This window comes from Eucyclogobius newberryi, unplaced genomic scaffold (assembly GCF_026437365.1).
Source record: "Eucyclogobius newberryi isolate DKJ021-1_F unplaced genomic scaffold, fEucNew1.0.hap1 SCAF_10, whole genome shotgun sequence".
Taxonomy (NCBI): Eukaryota; Metazoa; Chordata; class Actinopteri; order Gobiiformes; family Gobiidae; genus Eucyclogobius; species Eucyclogobius newberryi.
The window spans coordinates 14786149-14804020 of NW_027315724.1; the positions used below are offsets into that span (position 1 = coordinate 14786149).

Genomic DNA, 17872 nt, shown 5'->3' on the forward strand with positions numbered 1-17872 from the left:
TGCACTGTTGCCGTTTTGCCTTGCTTTGTCTTGTCTTGCTTGCTGATTTCTGAACTGTTGTGTGAATGACATGAGCGTCTAACAATGAACTGTGCTTAACTTATTCCAACTGTAATGTCCATCCAGAAACGAACTTAATGACAATGTGAATAAATAAACATGTATTTTTGCTAACTTCAAGTCTCCTGCCTATCAGCAACGAACCTACGTGCTGGTCCTGGGCCAACTCCCAGGTGGCGTTGTTGACTTTTATAAACATTAGATGGTTTAGTCTGGTTTAGCCACTATGGACAAGAGGGGCTGAGCAAACGACCCTTGGAATACCACATTAGGATCTGTTCTCATGTGAAGCTGGTCGTTCACTTGTGAATGTCCAAATGGAATATAGTCCTCGCAGAGAGAAAATAAGGGCTATGATGGCAAAATAACTTGCATATATAGTAAACTGTAGAAAACAAAGAAGCTGGATTAATTCAATAGATATGTTCTTGAGATCACGAGTTAATAAATAAAAATTACACTATTGCAGACTCACCTGTCGAATGATGCTTAAACCCGAGCCAACAACCACTGACACGAGGACTGTCTGCAAAACCAAAGCCACATAAGTGTTCACTCCAAACACTAATGCGTATCTTTCCATTGAAAGACCAGCAGCAATCTGAAACCTTTAACGAAAGCCTTGCTTATTCTCTACCGCAGCCTGTGTGCAGTGATGCATGCTATAACTCAATACTTACATGGCTATTGTTATCAGCAGCATGTAGAGACACTTGAAGACCACATATCCTGCGTAGCACACCCAGATGTTACCTATAAAAGTCATGAGGAAGAGGGAGGCCGCCGCCAGTCCAGAGAATCCACCCAGGGCCAGCTCTCCCCAGTGCTCCCATGTCACCTCAATGAAGCTGACACTGTACACTGTGGCTGCACCTGTGCCAGTGAGATTTATGAACAATGTCTATAATACAAAACAAATATTACGGTGTGTATGTCTTACTTAATAGGGTTGAGATAGCCTCCACTCCGCCATTGTAGATGCTTGAGTTCTGGGAGGGCTCAACATGTTCCCATAGCACCTGAAATAATGATTTGGAAGTTACAAGTAATGTGAAAATCACCAGTGGCTTCCAAAATAAAATACTCCCATGAACTATGATCCAGTTAATTAATCAGTATTTTTTTTAATTTTAATTTTTAAATGTAATAGTTGATTAGTCCTACAAGTTATTCTCACGATTGCTTTTATTGATACTATGCCACAAAAACCAGGCACTCAAAACATTTAAAAGCTTCTTGAAACATAATTAAAGGTGCACTGCGTAACCTTTCTGGCAGAGCATCTGCTGGTCACCATGGAGGTATCATTGTTTTACCTGGAATATCCAGCATCTATATTATGTATATGACAGCACTGAGACTGCTCTTGTCAAGGTGACAAATGACTGAGTGCTGCTTTTGACACTGTCGATCATGGGATCCTCTTACAGAGACTAGAGGACTGGGTGCACCTCACTGGCACTGCACTAAATTGGTTAAAGCCCAAACATTGGTAACATTTTCTCAGATGCCCCTGACCTGTGGGGTGCCCCAAGGATTAATCCTGGGACCTCTACATGCTGCCATTCAGGTCAGTTAATATGCAGCGAAAATGTGTCCTATCACAATTATGCAGACGACACTCTCACTCTATGTTTCACTGTCGGCAGGTGAATATGGACCAGTGACCTGTCACCCTAACCCACAGATCAGTTTGTGGATGCAAAACAACTTTCTCCAGCTGAACTCAGACAAGACTGAAATCATTGTCTTTGGCCCACAGAAACAAAGAGAACGTGTTAGCATTCACCTCCAGAGTCTCACAGTTAGAATCAAGTTAGAAATCTGGGAGTAATAATGAACTCGGACTGGAAATTTAACAGCCATGTCAAATCAATAACATCAGCAGCTTTTTACCATCTAAGAAACAATGCCAAAATAAAAAAATATATTGTCCAAACCAGATTTGGAGAGACTTATCCATGCGTTTGTCTCCAGTAGATTAGACTGCTGTAACGGCCTGCTCACTGGCCTCTCCAAACGAGCTGTAAAACAGCTGCAGTACATCCAGAACGCTGCTGCTCGGGTCCTGACTAGAACCAGGAAGTACCATCACATTAGTCCTGTTCTCAGGTCTCTGCACTGGCTCCTGTGGCTCAGAGAATAGACTTTAAAGCAGCTCTGCTTGTGTACAAGTCTCTCCATGGCCTAGCACCAAAGTACATCTCGGACTCTGAGGACCTCAGGGACCAGCCTCCTGCTGGTGCCCAGAGTCAGGTCTAAACATGGACCGGCCTCCTGCTGGTGCCCAGAGTCAGGTCTAAACATGGACCGGCCTCCTGCTGGTGCCCAGAGTCAGGTCTAAACATGGACCAGCCTCCTGCTGGTGCCCAGAGTCAGGTCTAAACATGGACCAGCCTCCTGCTGGTGCCCAGAGTCAGGACTAAACATGGACCAGCCTCCTGCTGGTGCCAGAGTCAGGACTAAACATGGACCAGCCTCCTGCTGGTGCCCAGAGTCAGGTCTAAACATGGACCAGCCTCCTGCTGGTGCCCAGAGTCAGGACTAAACATGGACCGGCCTCCTGCTGGTGCCCAGAGTCAGGTCTAAACATGGACCAGCCTCCTGCTGGTGCCCAGAGTCAGGTCTAAACATGGACCAGCCTCCTGCTGGTGCCCGGAGTCAGGACTGAACATGGACCAGCCTCCTGCTGGTGCCCGGAGTCAGGACTGAACATGGACCAGCCCCCTGCTGGTGCCCAGAGTCAGGACTGAACATGGACCAGCCCCCTGCTGGTGCCCAGAGTCAGGACTGAACATGGACCGGCCTCCTGCTGGTGCCCAGAGTCAGGTCTAAACATGGACCAGCCTCCTGCTGGTGCCCAGAGTCAGGACTAAACATGGGGAATCTGTGTATCAGTTTTATGAAACTAAAATGTATTATACCATCCAAAAGAGATAAGGAGCAGAAAAGCTATGCAGTGCACCTCTAACATATATTTACATTTAGTTTAATCCACTTACCTGCACGAAGTTGACCGTCTGGAAATAACCACAGGTAGCCATAGCCCACCAAAGGGACCAACAGAAAAGTTGTCTAGAAGAGTAACACTCGACCAAATCTTTCTTCAATAGACAAAGTGCTTCAGTGGAGATGGTTTTTTCCACTTCTTCACCTCTTATTTCTCCAGCAGACCCCCCATCTCTGTCCTCACTTCCATTTTCTGGAGCATCAGTTTTTTTAGGATGAAAGAACAAGCTCTTTTTTGGCATTGGCAGAAGGCTTGATGCAACCATGGCCACAGAAGTAAGGACCATAGTGAACACCAAGATATTGTTGAATGACATCAGGTCGAAACTGACCAGGAGCTGCCCCAGGACTGCACCAACTGTGTACCCCAAAAGTTGCACGCTGCGGATGTAAGACGTGGCCTTCTTATACTTTTCCACTTCTATGACGCTGCAAGTAAAGAAAAACATGCTCAAATTCAAGCATACCACAGAATATTTATTGTTTTGCCTATTGTTAGCTAATTAGAAATATTAAAACAAAATTAAACTCTTTTTCTAGTGAGGGTGGGGACTGAAGCTCTTGTGGTCTCCATGGAGATGTTACTACTTTGCCAAGAATGTATTATTGTATGATATTAAACTCTGCTTGTATGTATTCTGCAACAAGAAAAACATTAATTCTGACTGAGTGGGGTCACCTCTCCACAGATCTTACATGCAACCAGGCAGGGACGTGCATTCAGGGGCGGCAGGGGAGGCAGGGCCTCGCCTGTCAATCTTGGAAAAATATATAAAAAAGTTAATATTTTGTCATCTGGTATGTATTATAAACCCACTTTCCGTTTGAATCCAATATCGACAATTATGTCAAATAAGAATGTCAAAATGTTCAGATGCCGTTCAGATACAGGGGGAGGCTGAAGCTGCTCAGCCTCTGGAGCACACACACACTCCACAAACTGAGCTGGTGCAATGCAAATGATGTGTCACTCTCTCTCCCTCTGTTTATAACAAAACACCCTGATGATGTGCTCAGTGCTTCCATATTCTCGATAATGTGTATAATGTATTTCTGAAGCATGTTTTCGGCTCACAGATTCATTATAAAACCGCAATAAAAGTTCACTCAGGGGAGGCTGCATTAAATGCGCCGCATGGACGCGCATGCTCCTGAGCCCGGCCGTGTGTGGACAGGTTTCATTATCTTCTTATGTTATTATTGTGTTTGTAGAATCTTGACGATTACATTTCCAAGTTAAAACGTTTCACAAATCTGGATTTTTCAAGCAAAGCAAGAGGTTATAACTAAAGAAAGACCAACACCGGAGTTGTACAGGTTGTTTTAGACAGACCTATATATCTAAAAACAACGATTCCACTCATTGAACATAGTCTGATGGTGAGTGACCCGGCCTTAAACACAAGAAAAAGTGTGTTCGACTCCCATCCATCCATCCATTTTCTACCGCTTGTTCGACTCCCGCTTGACCCAAATTATTTTTGGTGCCTCACTCACCCTGAACCTTACCGCACGTCACTGCAACCAGGTAATTTTAACATTGTCTTTCACCACTCCTTCAGACATGATCTAGTTCTCTAAATTCTGTGGTCAATCCTTAACTTGCATGTCAAGGCAATTACATCATCTCTTACCTATTATCTGATCATCTGAAGAGGAAAACAAGATCCATCCAATTAGGATTAGTTCACTACAAATAATAAATCAGACAGAAACTAATAAAAATGTCCTGACATACACACCTGTAAATGTATGAAAAATATCCCACGTCACATGCTGTGACCACCCCGTAGGAGAACTGCGTGGCCTGCATGGTTGACACACTTTTGGTCCAGTAGAGCAACGCGGTTGTGACAAAAAGGGCAACGCTTTGGAAGAACACCACAGGCTTGTAACGCAGCCAATCCGTGAGCAGGAACACCGGCACCAGCACGCAGAGGTAGGAGTACGTCCACACCGGGAGAATCTCATTGTTTACCTGCCATAACCAGAGAGAGACAATTATTTCTTTAAAGGTGCACTATGTTTTTTTTGGGGACTATTTTAGTTTTTATTAGAACATAGAACAACCCAAAAAAAAACAGCGCAACAACCACTTGTATCCACGATCTTGTCCTTTCACCCACCTGAAGAGGGCAAGCCACCTTTTTCCGGTTGAGAACCACAGTCTCAGATTTGGAGGTGCTGATTCTCATCCCAGCCGCTTCACACTTGACTGCAAACCGTCCCAGTGCATGTTGCAGGTCCGGGTTTAATGGAACCATCAGGACAACATCGTCTGCAAACAGCAGAGATGGAATCCTGTGGTCCCCAAACCGGACACCCTCCGACCCCTGACTGCGCCTAGAAATTCTGTCCATAAAAATTATGAACAGAACCGGTGACAAAGGGCAGCCCTGGCGAAGTCCAACATGCACTGGGAACAGGTCTGACTTACTGCCGGCAATGCAAACACAGCTCCTGCTCCGGTCATACAGGGACCGGACAGCCCTGAGCAAAGGGCCCTGGACCCCGTACTTCCGGAGCACCCCCCAAAGGACACCCCGAGGGACACGGTCGAAAGCCTTCTCCAGATCCACAAAGCACATGTGGACTGGTTGGGCAAACTCCCATGAACCCTCGAGCACCCGATGGAGAGTATAGAGCTGGTCCAGTGTTTGGACAATTTGCCAGAATTTCTTTGGGGCCAACCAATAGTCCTCCTCCATGGCCTCCCCAAACTCCTCCCAACCCCGGGTTTTTTTCTGCAACAGCACAAGCTGCGGCCTGCCTGTCTAATTATTTGGTCAATAAATCTCATGATAAGCACTCTCTAAATAAAAAGGTATTATGATTTATATTATTATTATTGAATAAAAAGCATATATAGTATGGTATAGCGCCATTACCTGCTCTGTTGTTAAGTTCTTGTCTGGGCCGGTCAAGAAAGCTACAAGGAAAGGCTCCAGTGGCTTGACAGTGCTGAAAAATCCGTACAGGCACAACAGGGAAGTCGCATACCTCCAGTCTGACTTCCAACCTCTCCAACGCCTAACTAGTTCCATCTAAACAACAATTAGTCCTTTTCCTGTCTCAAACACATGAAGGTGCTTATTCAGCAGACTCTTACCTTCCGCCTTGTGTGAAATGCCATTAGTCAATCAACAACCAGTCTTGGTCATGGTTCAAAGTGTTGTAAGATTATTGAGTGACTGCGTAATACTATTAGTTCTTGTGTTTCTTTATTATCATAGCAACCCTGTGTTTCAGCACGTAGCAGTTTTCATCTTTTGCCCAATTTTTGTGTGTGTTGTCGGGACATCAAGATTATTCAGTCAATCGATAGTTGCGATAATTTAGATCATAATATAATCGTAAAACAAAAAAATAATAATCGTGACTATTTTAGAAGCAAAATTAAATGGTTTTAATTCAATCTATAGTTTAAAAAAATAAATCTAAATATAAAGTACTTTTTTATCTGGCTGTTTTGTCACATTTACTTCATTTTGTCATTCAGACATTTGAATTTCATAAAGTTGCGCAACCACAGGACCTCTGATGTGGTTTAAGTGACGTTCCCATGGGGTGGTGTGTGACAAGAAGAAGTCGCGGACACTGTTCTGTACTTTTCGAAGATGTTTAGTACAGATAACAGCATCAGATAACAGGACAGCAGAAAACAGCGCCCGGGTCTCCGATGATCCTCTCTGGGCGCACCTCCCTTATATACTGAAGACGCACAAAGACCGATAAACAATATCTGACAGGTATGACCCTATCCATGTACCAACGGATTAGCCAATGAGAGAACAAGATGTAAAGGTATCCTTATTTGGGTAGCACCAGGGGAGAAGTTACAGGATGAGAACATGCGTGTGTGTGCCGATGTTCAGACCTATATCTCCTTTTTCGGCCTATCGCTTCGCCTGTTGCTTGCTCCTAGCAATAAATTACAACAGGCCTCAGTACTCCTAACAACGTGTAGAAGAGTTAAACAAACCGAGGGGGATAGATAGAACAGAATGTACAGTTTAGATACTTCACCTCATCCATTTCAGATTTCAGAGAACCACAGAAAGTGAAAGACAGCGCCCCAGACCACCAGTGCAAATGCAGACTTTGCTAACTTTGACACATTTGGGACCACTGCTGCCGCATCAGGTGGTTTCCCCCCTGCCCCTGCTTCATTTCAACCTACAAACACAGGTATAATGTGCAGTCTACTGTAGTGTCAAGAAACACCTTCAAATGAGCCGATTAGCTTACTCAAAGTTTGAACTGCAACAATTCATCAAATGAATTGACTAATCGACTTCTAAAATAATCATTAGTTGCAGACTACTTAAAGTAGAATATAATCTGTGCATTTTTTGAGATTATATTATGATGTTTGAGGTTATTTGTGAATTACATAGAACGGTCATCGTTTCCAACTTCCATATTCCTCATTTGTTCTTTCTTCCCTTTGTCTCCATGGCATGGGCTGGAGTGCCCTCTTCTGGAGGATGGTAATAGAATGAGCTGAGTTTATACATTTCAAACGTTGTCTCCCACTTCTAACAGCACATAGCCACTTGCTAATATACACTTATTACTGTATTTGTGTATCTGGATGCACAATTATGTTGAACCCAAATGACATGTCTTTGTTATTAATGAGGCGATAGATGATTTGGTAATCTTGGTAGTTTTGGATTAAATTTACCGAACAGTTGTTTGCTTGCAATTTAATTGGTTTGCATTTGTAGCAAATATATGAAATCCATGGACCAACTGTTCAATGTGAACTGTTTTGATTTGCAGCTTCTTTCGGCACAGCGTCCATGAGTATGCCATCTGGATTTGGAAACTCTGCTGGTTTCAACCTCCCAACCAGTTTTAGTGGGACTTTTCAACAAGTTTCCTGGTCAAGCTCCTTTTCCCCAGCCCCCAGCATACCCACAGCAACCCAATGGTAAGTGTCCGTCTGCCTACAGTATGTACTGTACCTGTAGAAGAAACATGTTTATTTGTTGTTATTTTTCAAGTAGACTGTTTAGACATTTCCTTTTTTCTTTTATTTTCAGGTGGATACCCTCGGCTTCGGTCAAGCAAAGCCTGTGATGACTCCATTTGGGCAGACAATGGCTGGACCTATGATTTCTAGTAATCCATTCCTTGTACTTACCCTAAATGTGCAGGACAATAAAGGATTACTTAAACATGCGTTAAGAAATTTGACTACAGTAAATGATAATGAAATAAAATTTTGATTGAAACTGGGTGTAAATCAGGACTAAAACTGAACCAAACCAAGTCTATATTAGAATTAAAGTTTGCTCTATTTAAGACCATCCATCTTCTTCTGCTTATCTGGGGCTGGGTTGCAGGGGCATCAGTCTAAGCAGGGATTCCCAGACTTCCCTCTCCCTTGACACTTCCTCCAACTCCTCTAGAGGGATCCCGAGGCGTTCCCAGGCCAGCTGAGAGACATCCCCAAGGTGTCCTGGGTCTTCCTCGGGGCCTCTTCCCAGTGGGACATGCCCGAAACACCTCAATATGGAGGTGCCCAGGGGGCATCCGGAACAGATGCCCGAGCCACCTCAGCTGGCTCTCCTCGACGTGGAGGCGCGGCGGCTCTACTCCGAGCTCCTCCCGTGTGACTGAGCTCCTCACCCTATCTCTAAAGGGGCGCCCAGCCACACGGTGGAGGAAACTCATTTAGACCGGTTGTACATGCAAGCTTGTTTTTTCGGTCATTACCCAAAGCTCATGACCATAGGTGAGGGTAGGAATGTAGATTGACCTGTAAATCGCAAGCATTGTCTTTCGACTCAGCTCCTTTTTTACCACAACGGTCCGATGCAGCGACTGCATCACTGCAGCCGCTGCACCGATCCGCCTGTCGATCTCACGCTCCATCCTTCCCTCACTCGTGAACAAGACCCCAAGATACTTGAACTTCTCCACTTGGGGCAAGGACTCCCCACCCACCTGAAGAGGGCAAGCCACCTTTTTTCCGGTCGAGAACCATGGCCTCGGATTTGGAGGTGCTGATTCTCATCCCAGCTGCTTCACCCTCGGCTGCAAACCGTCCCAGTGCATAATGCAGGTGCGAGAGCCTTTCTTTCTTTCTTTTTTTCTTTCTTTATTTGACAGTGACAATGCAATCATACAGTTATATACAAAGCTTGTAGCCGATGCGATGCATACAAAGTTTATAACAGGTGCTAATTTTCGACTCTTGTCCCTGGTTGGGCTTATCTACACTTTTTACAGAAATAAAAGGCATTAAAACACATTTCCATTTAAAAAAAAAAAATCTGCTCATTCTTCCTCACTCATACATTTTCACTCATGCACGTTCACTCTTGCATTATCACTCATGCACTTTCATAACACTTACAGGTGGGTACAGTTTTGATAATCTTTCAGCCAGAACTTAAGTTTGGAGGTGAACATTTGTATCCCTCTTTACTGGGGAGGCTAAGGAGTGTGATCCCTCTGTAGTTGGAACACACTCTCCGGCCCCCCTTCTTGAACAGAGAGACCACAACCCTGGTCTGTCAGTCCCGAGGCACTGTCCCCGACCGCCACGCGATGCTGCAGAGATGTGTCAGCCAGACAGTCCTAAAACATCCAGAGACTTTAGGTACTCAGGGCAGATCTCATCTCAGCCCTGCCACCGAAGAGTTTGCCACCAACCTCAGTGACTTCAGCTTGTGTGATGAACGAGTCAGCCTCTGAGTCCTCAGTCTCTGCTTCGCGTCTTGGACACTCGGGTGAAGAGAGGGGCAGAGCTGTCGACCGATCACCACCTGGTGGTGAGTTGGATCTGCTGGCGTAGGAAGAAGCCGGACAGACTTGGCAGGCCCAAGCGCATTGTGAGAGTCTGTTTGGAACGTCTTGCAGGGCCCTCCGTCAGCAGGGTCTTCAACTCACACCTCCGGGAGAGCTTCTCCCAGATCCCGGGGGAGGCTGGGGACATTGACTCCGAGTGGACCGTGTTCTCGACCTCCATTGTCAGTGTGACTGCTCGGAGCTGTGGTCGCAAGGTCTCAGGTGCCTGTCGTGGCGGCAACCCCCTGCTTGTAGGACTCCTGAGGCCTTTGACAGGTATCGGCGGGCCAGGCGTGCTGTCGCAGAGGCAAAAACCTGGGGATGGGAGGAATTTGGGGAGGCCATGGAGGAGGACTATCGATCTTCCCCAAAGAAATTCTGGCAAACCGTTCGGCGCCCAAGGAGGGGGAAGTAGTTCTTCACCAACAGTTTATGGTGCGGGTGGAGACCTGCTGACCTCGACTGGGGATGTTGTCGGACGGTGGAAGGAATACTTTGAGGACCAGATAGTGGGAACTAGGTTTTTTACTTCCTAGTTATGCTCAGTACTTTCTTGGTACATGTTTTAATACTTTTTATGCCATCCCACAAGTTACACATAAGCCTTGTTTTATTTGTTGTTAAAATGCACATATTTTGCATTATGTTTTTTTATTGTGATCTGTTATTGTATTGAATTAAACTCAATGTTTAAAGCTGTGCTCACAAAAAGACTGCTCATTATAAAGTTGAAAGCTGTGAGAGCTGCTTTGGGAAGGGCAGGTGACCCTCTTCTTTTTGAATTCTTGGGTTCCGAACTATTGTCCAACTACACTCAGGTGGGAAATAAGGAATTGCTTATGAACTGAAAACCACTTTCATTATAGGATTATTAATGTGTAAGTATTAAGAGATGAAGATTCTCTTTAATATATACAGTACTATTGTGCTATTGTCAATAATTGTATACTTTTGCTAAAGAAAAACATGAATTCTTACTGAGTTATAGAGGATACCTTAAGATCTAAGAGTAGCAGTATGGCCTGCAGGCGGGCTCTACCACTGATCAGACTTGCTATTGGCTGAGAGTGACGTAAACCAGTCTTAAAAGTGCTTCCCTTCTTACCTTTTGTCCTCTGAACTCTCACTCTGACTTCCGGTCTCTCGTGTTTACGCAGCTCACGCCACTCTCAGTACTGGCTGCCATGGGCCTGCACTTTCTGCTGCGACGCGCTCGCTGTGTGCCGCCCGTTATGCCGGCTATCGGGCGTGTTATTGTTTGGCGTCTGTCCAGTCCTCCGTCGCACTTGTCCAGCTACAACTGCAGATCTGAGCCATGGAGCTAGTGTGCACTGTTGCCGTTTTGCCTTGCTTTGTCTTGTCTTGCTTGCTGATTTCTGAACTGTTGTGTGAATGACATGAGCGTCTAACAATGAACTGTGCTTAACTTATTCCAACTGTAATGTCCATCCAGAAACGAACTTAATGACAATGTGAATAAATAAACATGTATTTTTGCTAACTTCAAGTCTCCTGCCTATCAGCAACGAACCTACGTGCTGGTCCTGGGCCAACTCCCAGGTGGCGTTGTTGACTTTTATAAACATTAGATGGTTTAGTCTGGTTTAGCCACTATGGACAAGAGGGGCTGAGCAAACGACCCTTGGAATACCACATTAGGATCTGTTCTCATGTGAAGCTGGTCGTTCACTTGTGAATGTCCAAATGGAATATAGTCCTCGCAGAGAGAAAATGAGGGCTATGATGGCAAAATAACTTGCATATATAGTAAACTGTAGAAAACAAAGAAGCTGGATTAATTCAATAGATATGTTCTTGAGATCACTAGTTAATAAATAAAAATTACACTATTGCAGACTCACCTGTCGAATGATGCTTAAACCCGAGCCAACAACCACTGACACGAGGACTGTCTGCAAAACCAAAGCCACATAAGTGTTCACTCCAAACACTAATGCGTATCTTTCCATTGAAAGACCAGCAGCAATCTGAAACCTTTAACGAAAGCCTTGCTTATTCTCTACCGCAGCCTGTGTGCAGTGATGCATGCTATAACTCAATACTTACATGGCTATTGTTATCAGCAGCATGTAGAGACACTTGAAGACCACATATCCTGCGTAGCACACCCAGATGTTACCTATAAAAGTCATGAGGAAGAGGGAGGCCGCCGCCAGTCCAGAGAATCCACCCAGGGCCAGCTCTCCCCAGTGCTCCCATGTCACCTCAATGAAGCTGACACTGTACACTGTGGCTGCACCTGTGCCAGTGAGATTTATGAACAATGTCTATAATACAAAACAAATATTACGGTGTGTATGTCTTACTTAATAGGGTTGAGATAGCCTCCACTCCGCCATTGTAGATGCTTGAGTTCTGGGAGGGCTCAACATGTTCCCATAGCACCTGAAATAATGATTTGGAAGTTACAAGTAATGTGAAAATCACCAGTGGCTTCCAAAATAAAATACTCCCATGAACTATGATCCAGTTAATTAATCAGTATTTTTTTTAATTTTAATTTTTAAATGTAATAGTTGATTAGTCCTACAAGTTATTCTCACGATTGCTTTTATTGATACTATGCCACAAAAACCAGGCACTCAAAACATTTAAAAGCTTCTTGAAACATAATTAAAGGTGCACTGCGTAACCTTTCTGGCAGAGCATCTGCTGGTCACCATGGAGGTATCATTGTTTTACCTGGAATATCCAGCATCTACATTATGTATATGACAGCACTGAGACTGCTCTTGTCAAGGTGACAAATGACTGAGTGCTGCTTTTGACACTGTCGATCATGGGATCCTCTTACAGAGACTAGAGGACTGGGTGCACCTCACTGGCACTGCACTAAATTGGTTAAAGCCCAAACATTGGTAACATTTTCTCAGATGCCCCTGACCTGTGGGGTGCCCCAAGGATTAATCCTGGGACCTCTACATGCTGCCATTCAGGTCAGTTAATATGCAGCGAAAATGTGTCCTATCACAATTATGCAGACGACACTCTCACTCTATGTTTCACTGTCGGCAGGTGAATATGGACCAGTGACCTGTCACCCTAACCCACAGATCAGTTTGTGGATGCAAAACAACTTTCTCCAGCTGAACTCAGACAAGACTGAAATCATTGTCTTTGGCCCACAGAAACAAAGAGAACGTGTTAGCATTCACCTCCAGAGTCTCACAGTTAGAATCAAGTTAGAAATCTGGGAGTAATAATGAACTCGGACTGGAAATTTAACAGCCATGTCAAATCAATAACATCAGCAGCTTTTTACCATCTAAGAAACAATGCCAAAATAAAAAAATATATTGTCCAAACCAGATTTGGAGAGACTTATCCATGCGTTTGTCTCCAGTAGATTAGACTGCTGTAACGGCCTGCTCACTGGCCTCTCCAAACGAGCTGTAAAACAGCTGCAGTACATCCAGAACGCTGCTGCTCGGGTCCTGACTAGAACCAGGAAGTACCATCACATTAGTCCTGTTCTCAGGTCTCTGCACTGGCTCCTGTGGCTCAGAGAATAGACTTTAAAGCAGCTCTGCTTGTGTACAAGTCTCTCCATGGCCTAGCGCCAAAGTACATCTCGGACTCTGAGGACCTCAGGGACCAGCCTCCTGCTGGTGCCCAGAGTCAGGTCTAAACATGGACCGGCCTCCTGCTGGTGCCCAGAGTCAGGTCTAAACATGGACCAGCCTCCTGCTGGTGCCCAGAGTCAGGTCTAAACATGGACCAGCCTCCTGCTGGTGCCCAGAGTCAGGACTAAACATGGACCAGCCTCCTGCTGGTGCCAGAGTCAGGACTAAACATGGACCAGCCTCCTGCTGGTGCCCAGAGTCAGGACTAAACATGGACCAGCCTCCTGCTGGTGCCCAGAGTCAGGTCTAAACATGGACCAGCCTCCTGCTGGTGCCAGAGTCAGGACTAAACATGGACCAGCCTCCTGCTGGTGCCCAGAGTCAGGTCTAAACATGGACCAGCCTCCTGCTGGTGCCCAGAGTCAGGACTAAACATGGACCGGCCTCCTGCTGGTGCCCAGAGTCAGGTCTAAACATGGACCAGCCTCCTGCTGGTGCCCAGAGTCAGGTCTAAACATGGACCAGCCTCCTGCTGGTGCCCGGAGTCAGGACTGAACATGGACCAGCCTCCTGCTGGTGCCCGGAGTCAGGACTGAACATGGACCAGCCCCCTGCTGGTGCCCAGAGTCAGGACTGAACATGGGGAATCTGCGTATCAGTTTTATGCAGCTAAAATCTGGAAGTCTTCCTGAAAATGTGAGAGACCTCTACTCTGAAAACTGTTCAAATCAAAGATAAAAACTGTTTTATTTGCACTATTCTCTTTCATGTCTTAACGTTTTTATGATTTCTGTAATGTCTCTGGGATTTTAATGCATTTTTCCTGTTGTGGGAAGCACTTTGAATTACCTTGTGTATGAATTCCGCTCTACAAATAATCTTGCCTTGCCTATTATGATTATGTTTTTATTGCTCAAAATGACCTTGTAAAACATGCTTTGTGACTGTGAGTGCCTCTCCACAGATCTGACCTGTAACTTGGTCGTGGCCTGTTGGCGTCACCTGCTTGTTTCTATGGTTGGTAAATTTAATGCCCATACTGTGGGGGCTACCATCCACATGGTAGAGCAGTGAAGCTATGCAGGGCACCTTTAACATATATTTACTTATTTTTTCCATGTAGTTTAATCCACTTACCTGCACGAAGTTGACCGACTGGTTGTAACCACAGGTAGCCATAGTCCACCAAATGGACCAAAAGAAAAGGTGTTTACAAGAGTAACACTCGACCAAATCTTTCTTCAATAGACAAAGTGCTTCAGTTGAGATGGTTTTTTCCACTTCTTCACCTCTTATTTCTCCAGCAGACCCCCCATCTCTGTCCTCACTTCCATTTTCATCAGTGTTTTTAGGGTGAAATATCAAGCTGTTTTTTGGCATTGGCAGAAGGCTTGATGCAACCATGGCCACAGAAGTAAGGACCATAGTGAACACCAAGATATTGTTGAATGACATCAGATCGAAACTGACCAGGAGCTGCCCCAGGACTGCACCAACTGTGTACCCCAAAAGTTGCACGCTGCGGATGTAAGACGTGGCCTTCTTGTACTTTTCCACTTCTATGACGCTGCAAGTAAAGAAAAACATGCTCAAATTCAAGCATACCACAGAATATTTATTGTTTGCCTCTTGATTATTAGCTAATTAAAAGTATTAACACAAAATTAACCTTTGTGCAATATGTAACTCTTCCTAGTGAGGGTGGGGGCTGATGCTCGTATGGTCTCCATGGAGATGTTACTACTTTGCCAATAATGTATTATTGTATGACATTAAACTCCGCTTGTATGTATTCAATTACAGGTGTTAATTGCAACAAGAAAAACATGAATTCTGACTGTGAGTGGGATCACCGCTCCACAGATCTTACATGTAACCAGGTAATTTAAAATTGTTTTTCTCTCACTGTTCCTTCAGACATGGTTTAGTTCTCTCAATTATGTGGTCTATCCTTAATTTGCCAATTGTATTTTTATAGTTATAGTTTTGTCCATCCACCTATGAAGCATGTCAAGGTAATTACATCATCTCTTACCTATTATCTGTTCATCCAAAGAGGAAAACAAGATGAATACTTTTAATGTATTTAGTCCTTCCAATTAGGATTAGTTCACTACAAATAATAAATCAGACAGAACCTAATAAAAATGTCCTGACATCCACACCTGTAAATGTATGAAAAATATGCCACGTCACATGCTGTGACCACCCCGTAGGAGAACTGCGTGGCCTGCATGGTTGACACACTTTTGGTCCAGTAGAGCAACGCGGTTGTGACAAAAAAAGCAACGCTTTGGAAGAACACCATTGGCTTGTAACGCAGCCAATCCGTGAGCAGGAACACCGGCACCAGCACGCAGAGGTAGGAGTACGTCCACACCGGGAGAATCTCATTCATTACCTGCCATAACCAGAGGGACACAGATTATTTTTCTTTTGTTCGCCTACGGGCTTTATTAGACAGGAGAGGACAGGCTGAATGGGGAATGAGAGAGCATATTTAGCATAATTAGAGCATATTATATTCAGAATAATTCTCCCATTTTTGTCCTATAGGGAGGAGTTATTGTTTTGCCTGGAAAGTTCTGCTGTATGGTATTAAATGTATCAGTCTAGCGTTTATTTTCTGTGTCTTTATTGCTCAAAAAGCCCTTGATAAACATGCATTCTTACTGTGAGCATGATCATCTCTCCACAGATCTGACCTGTAACTTGACCAACTGGCACCACCTTCAAGCTTAGTTTAATACCATACTTTGGAACATCACAGGGCAAAGCGATTACATCTCCATGGAGACAAACTGATGGCCAAGTTTCCATTAGAAAAGTGACATTATGCAAGTTTGAATTGATATATTTTGGATTGTTTCTATAAAGGGTTTTTGAGGGTCATGAAAAGCGCTCTCTAAATAAAAAGGTATTATTGTTTATATATTTTTTTTATCATGATTGAATAAAAAGCATATATAGTATGGTATAGCGCCATTACCTGCTCTGTTGTTAAGTTCTTGTCTGGGCCGGTCAAGAAAGCTACAAGGAAAGGCTCCAGTGGCTTGACAGTGCTGAAAAATCCGTACAGGCACAACAGGGAAGTCGCATACCTCCAGTCTGACTTCCAACCTCTCCAACGCCTAACTAGTTCCATCTAAACAACAATGACATGATTAATGACAGCTTTAAAGATGTAGATCACTCTGTTGGAAGTCTTTATGTAGATGGTGGTGCATTGTGGGTAGAAATCTTCAATTTATAGTGAAGAAAATACAAAGAGCAATACAACAGGTTGAGCAGTGGACTCTGACTGGGGATTTAAGTTGTCTGTACAGAAATCTCAAGTGATTTGTTTTTATAATCAGCATAAGGATATTTTGTTAAAGTTGTATGAACAAGTACTTGAACAGGTCAGGGAAGTGAGATTCAGCTTTGATGAAAAGCTTAATTGGCGACAGCACATTGATAGGGTTAAGAATAAATGCAAAAAGGTGAATAACCTGCTCCGTTGTCTATCTGGCCAGGACTGGGGAGCTAGCAGAATGTCACTTCTGAATATTTGGGCAATTATGAGAGCAATTATTGATTATGGCTGTATTGCTTACATGTCTTCAGCTGAAACTAACTTGAAAAAACGTGAGCTTTTAAGACTTCCCCGATCTCTGCAATGCTTGGCTTACTGGGTAAATGTACCAATGTAAATGTACCAGGTAAATGTATCCAGGGAAGGAAATTCTTGAAGAATGTTGAGAACATCAAAAGACTGACTTTCATTGTTTTAGCTGGGAAGGAAATGCAAAGGCACAACTTGCTGGATTGCGTGATCTTAACCTGAACCCTTCGGTGGCTTTGTCAACTATAACTCCTTGGAAGTTTATTCCGGGTCCTGTTGATATAAGCTTACATCACAACTTAAAGGAAAAATAAAAGGCACTGCAGTTTATTGTTCAAGAGCTCATTGATATGGATGGATCTAAAGATCCTGAGAGTGGCGAACAGGATCAGCTTTTTTCATATTTAACCTTGAGATGACAGTTAAGAGGAGATTGACGGACCTTTCTGTCTTCACCACAGAACTCATAGCGATACGATGAGCGATGGAAAGGGCGGAATCTACTTAACAGTGTCACAACATTGTGATAGCTTATAACTGCCTCTATCCACTGCAACACATTAAACCTGGAAAATCTGATTGTAGACAGGATATTCTATATAGTATCTTCTTTTTGATACTCTCTCTGTCCAGGAAAGGTGTGAAGGTTTCCTTAATTTGGGTTCCTGCTCATGTTGGGGTGGATGGTAATGAGATGCTTGATTAACTGGCTAAACATTCCCTTAAACTGCCATCAATTGATGTGATAGTTGAAATAAGTAAATCTGAAGTCTCAAGCCTATTATTAAGAGTCATGTATATAAACTTTGGCCGG

General features: G+C 44.1%; 2 protein-coding genes across 2 annotated transcripts; both read right to left on the bottom strand.

Moving 5' to 3' along the window:
- Window positions 1-328: 328 nt before the first annotated feature.
- LOC140372613 (thiamine transporter 1-like) lies at window positions 329-6196 on the bottom strand. The gene is made up of 7 exons (XM_072459732.1): window positions 5958-6196; window positions 4812-5047; window positions 3063-3498; window positions 1001-1079; window positions 741-933; window positions 536-668; window positions 329-445 (listed from the first exon to the last, which is right to left on the bottom strand). Exons 1-7 carry the CDS (start codon window positions 6111-6113, stop codon window positions 329-331), a joined length of 1350 nt encoding a protein of 449 aa, XP_072315833.1. The 5' UTR covers window positions 6114-6196.
- Window positions 6197-11525: 5329 nt separating this feature from the next.
- On the bottom strand, window positions 11526-16600 carry LOC140372623 (thiamine transporter 2-like). The gene is made up of 7 exons (XM_072459743.1): window positions 16444-16600; window positions 15620-15855; window positions 14592-15021; window positions 12198-12276; window positions 11938-12130; window positions 11733-11865; window positions 11526-11642 (listed from the first exon to the last, which is right to left on the bottom strand). Exons 1-7 carry the CDS (start codon window positions 16597-16599, stop codon window positions 11526-11528), a joined length of 1344 nt encoding a protein of 447 aa, XP_072315844.1. The 5' UTR covers window position 16600.
- Window positions 16601-17872: the final 1272 nt, after the last annotated feature.

Coding starts and splice junctions, on each gene's coding strand:
- LOC140372623 (XM_072459743.1), bottom strand. CDS start 16,599: ATGGAACTAGTTAGGCGTTGGAGAGGTTGGAAGTCAGACTGGAGGTAT. Junction 15,022..15,619: donor TATTTTTCATACATTTACAG/GTGTGGATGTCA, acceptor CTTTACTTGCAG/CGTCATAGAAGTGGAAAAGT. Junction 11,643..11,732: donor GTTTAAGCATCATTCGACAG/GTGAGTCTGCAA, acceptor TGTTTTCTACAG/TTTACTATATATGCAAGTTA.
- LOC140372613 (XM_072459732.1), bottom strand. CDS start 6,113: ATGGAACTAGTTAGGCGTTGGAGAGGTTGGAAGTCAGACTGGAGGTAT. Junction 5,048..5,957: donor AGAACTTAACAACAGAGCAG/GTAATGGCGCTA, acceptor TGGTTATGGCAG/GTAAACAATGAGATTCTCCC. Junction 1,080..3,062: donor AGACGGTCAACTTCGTGCAG/GTAAGTGGATTA, acceptor TCATTATTTCAG/GTGCTATGGGAACATGTTGA.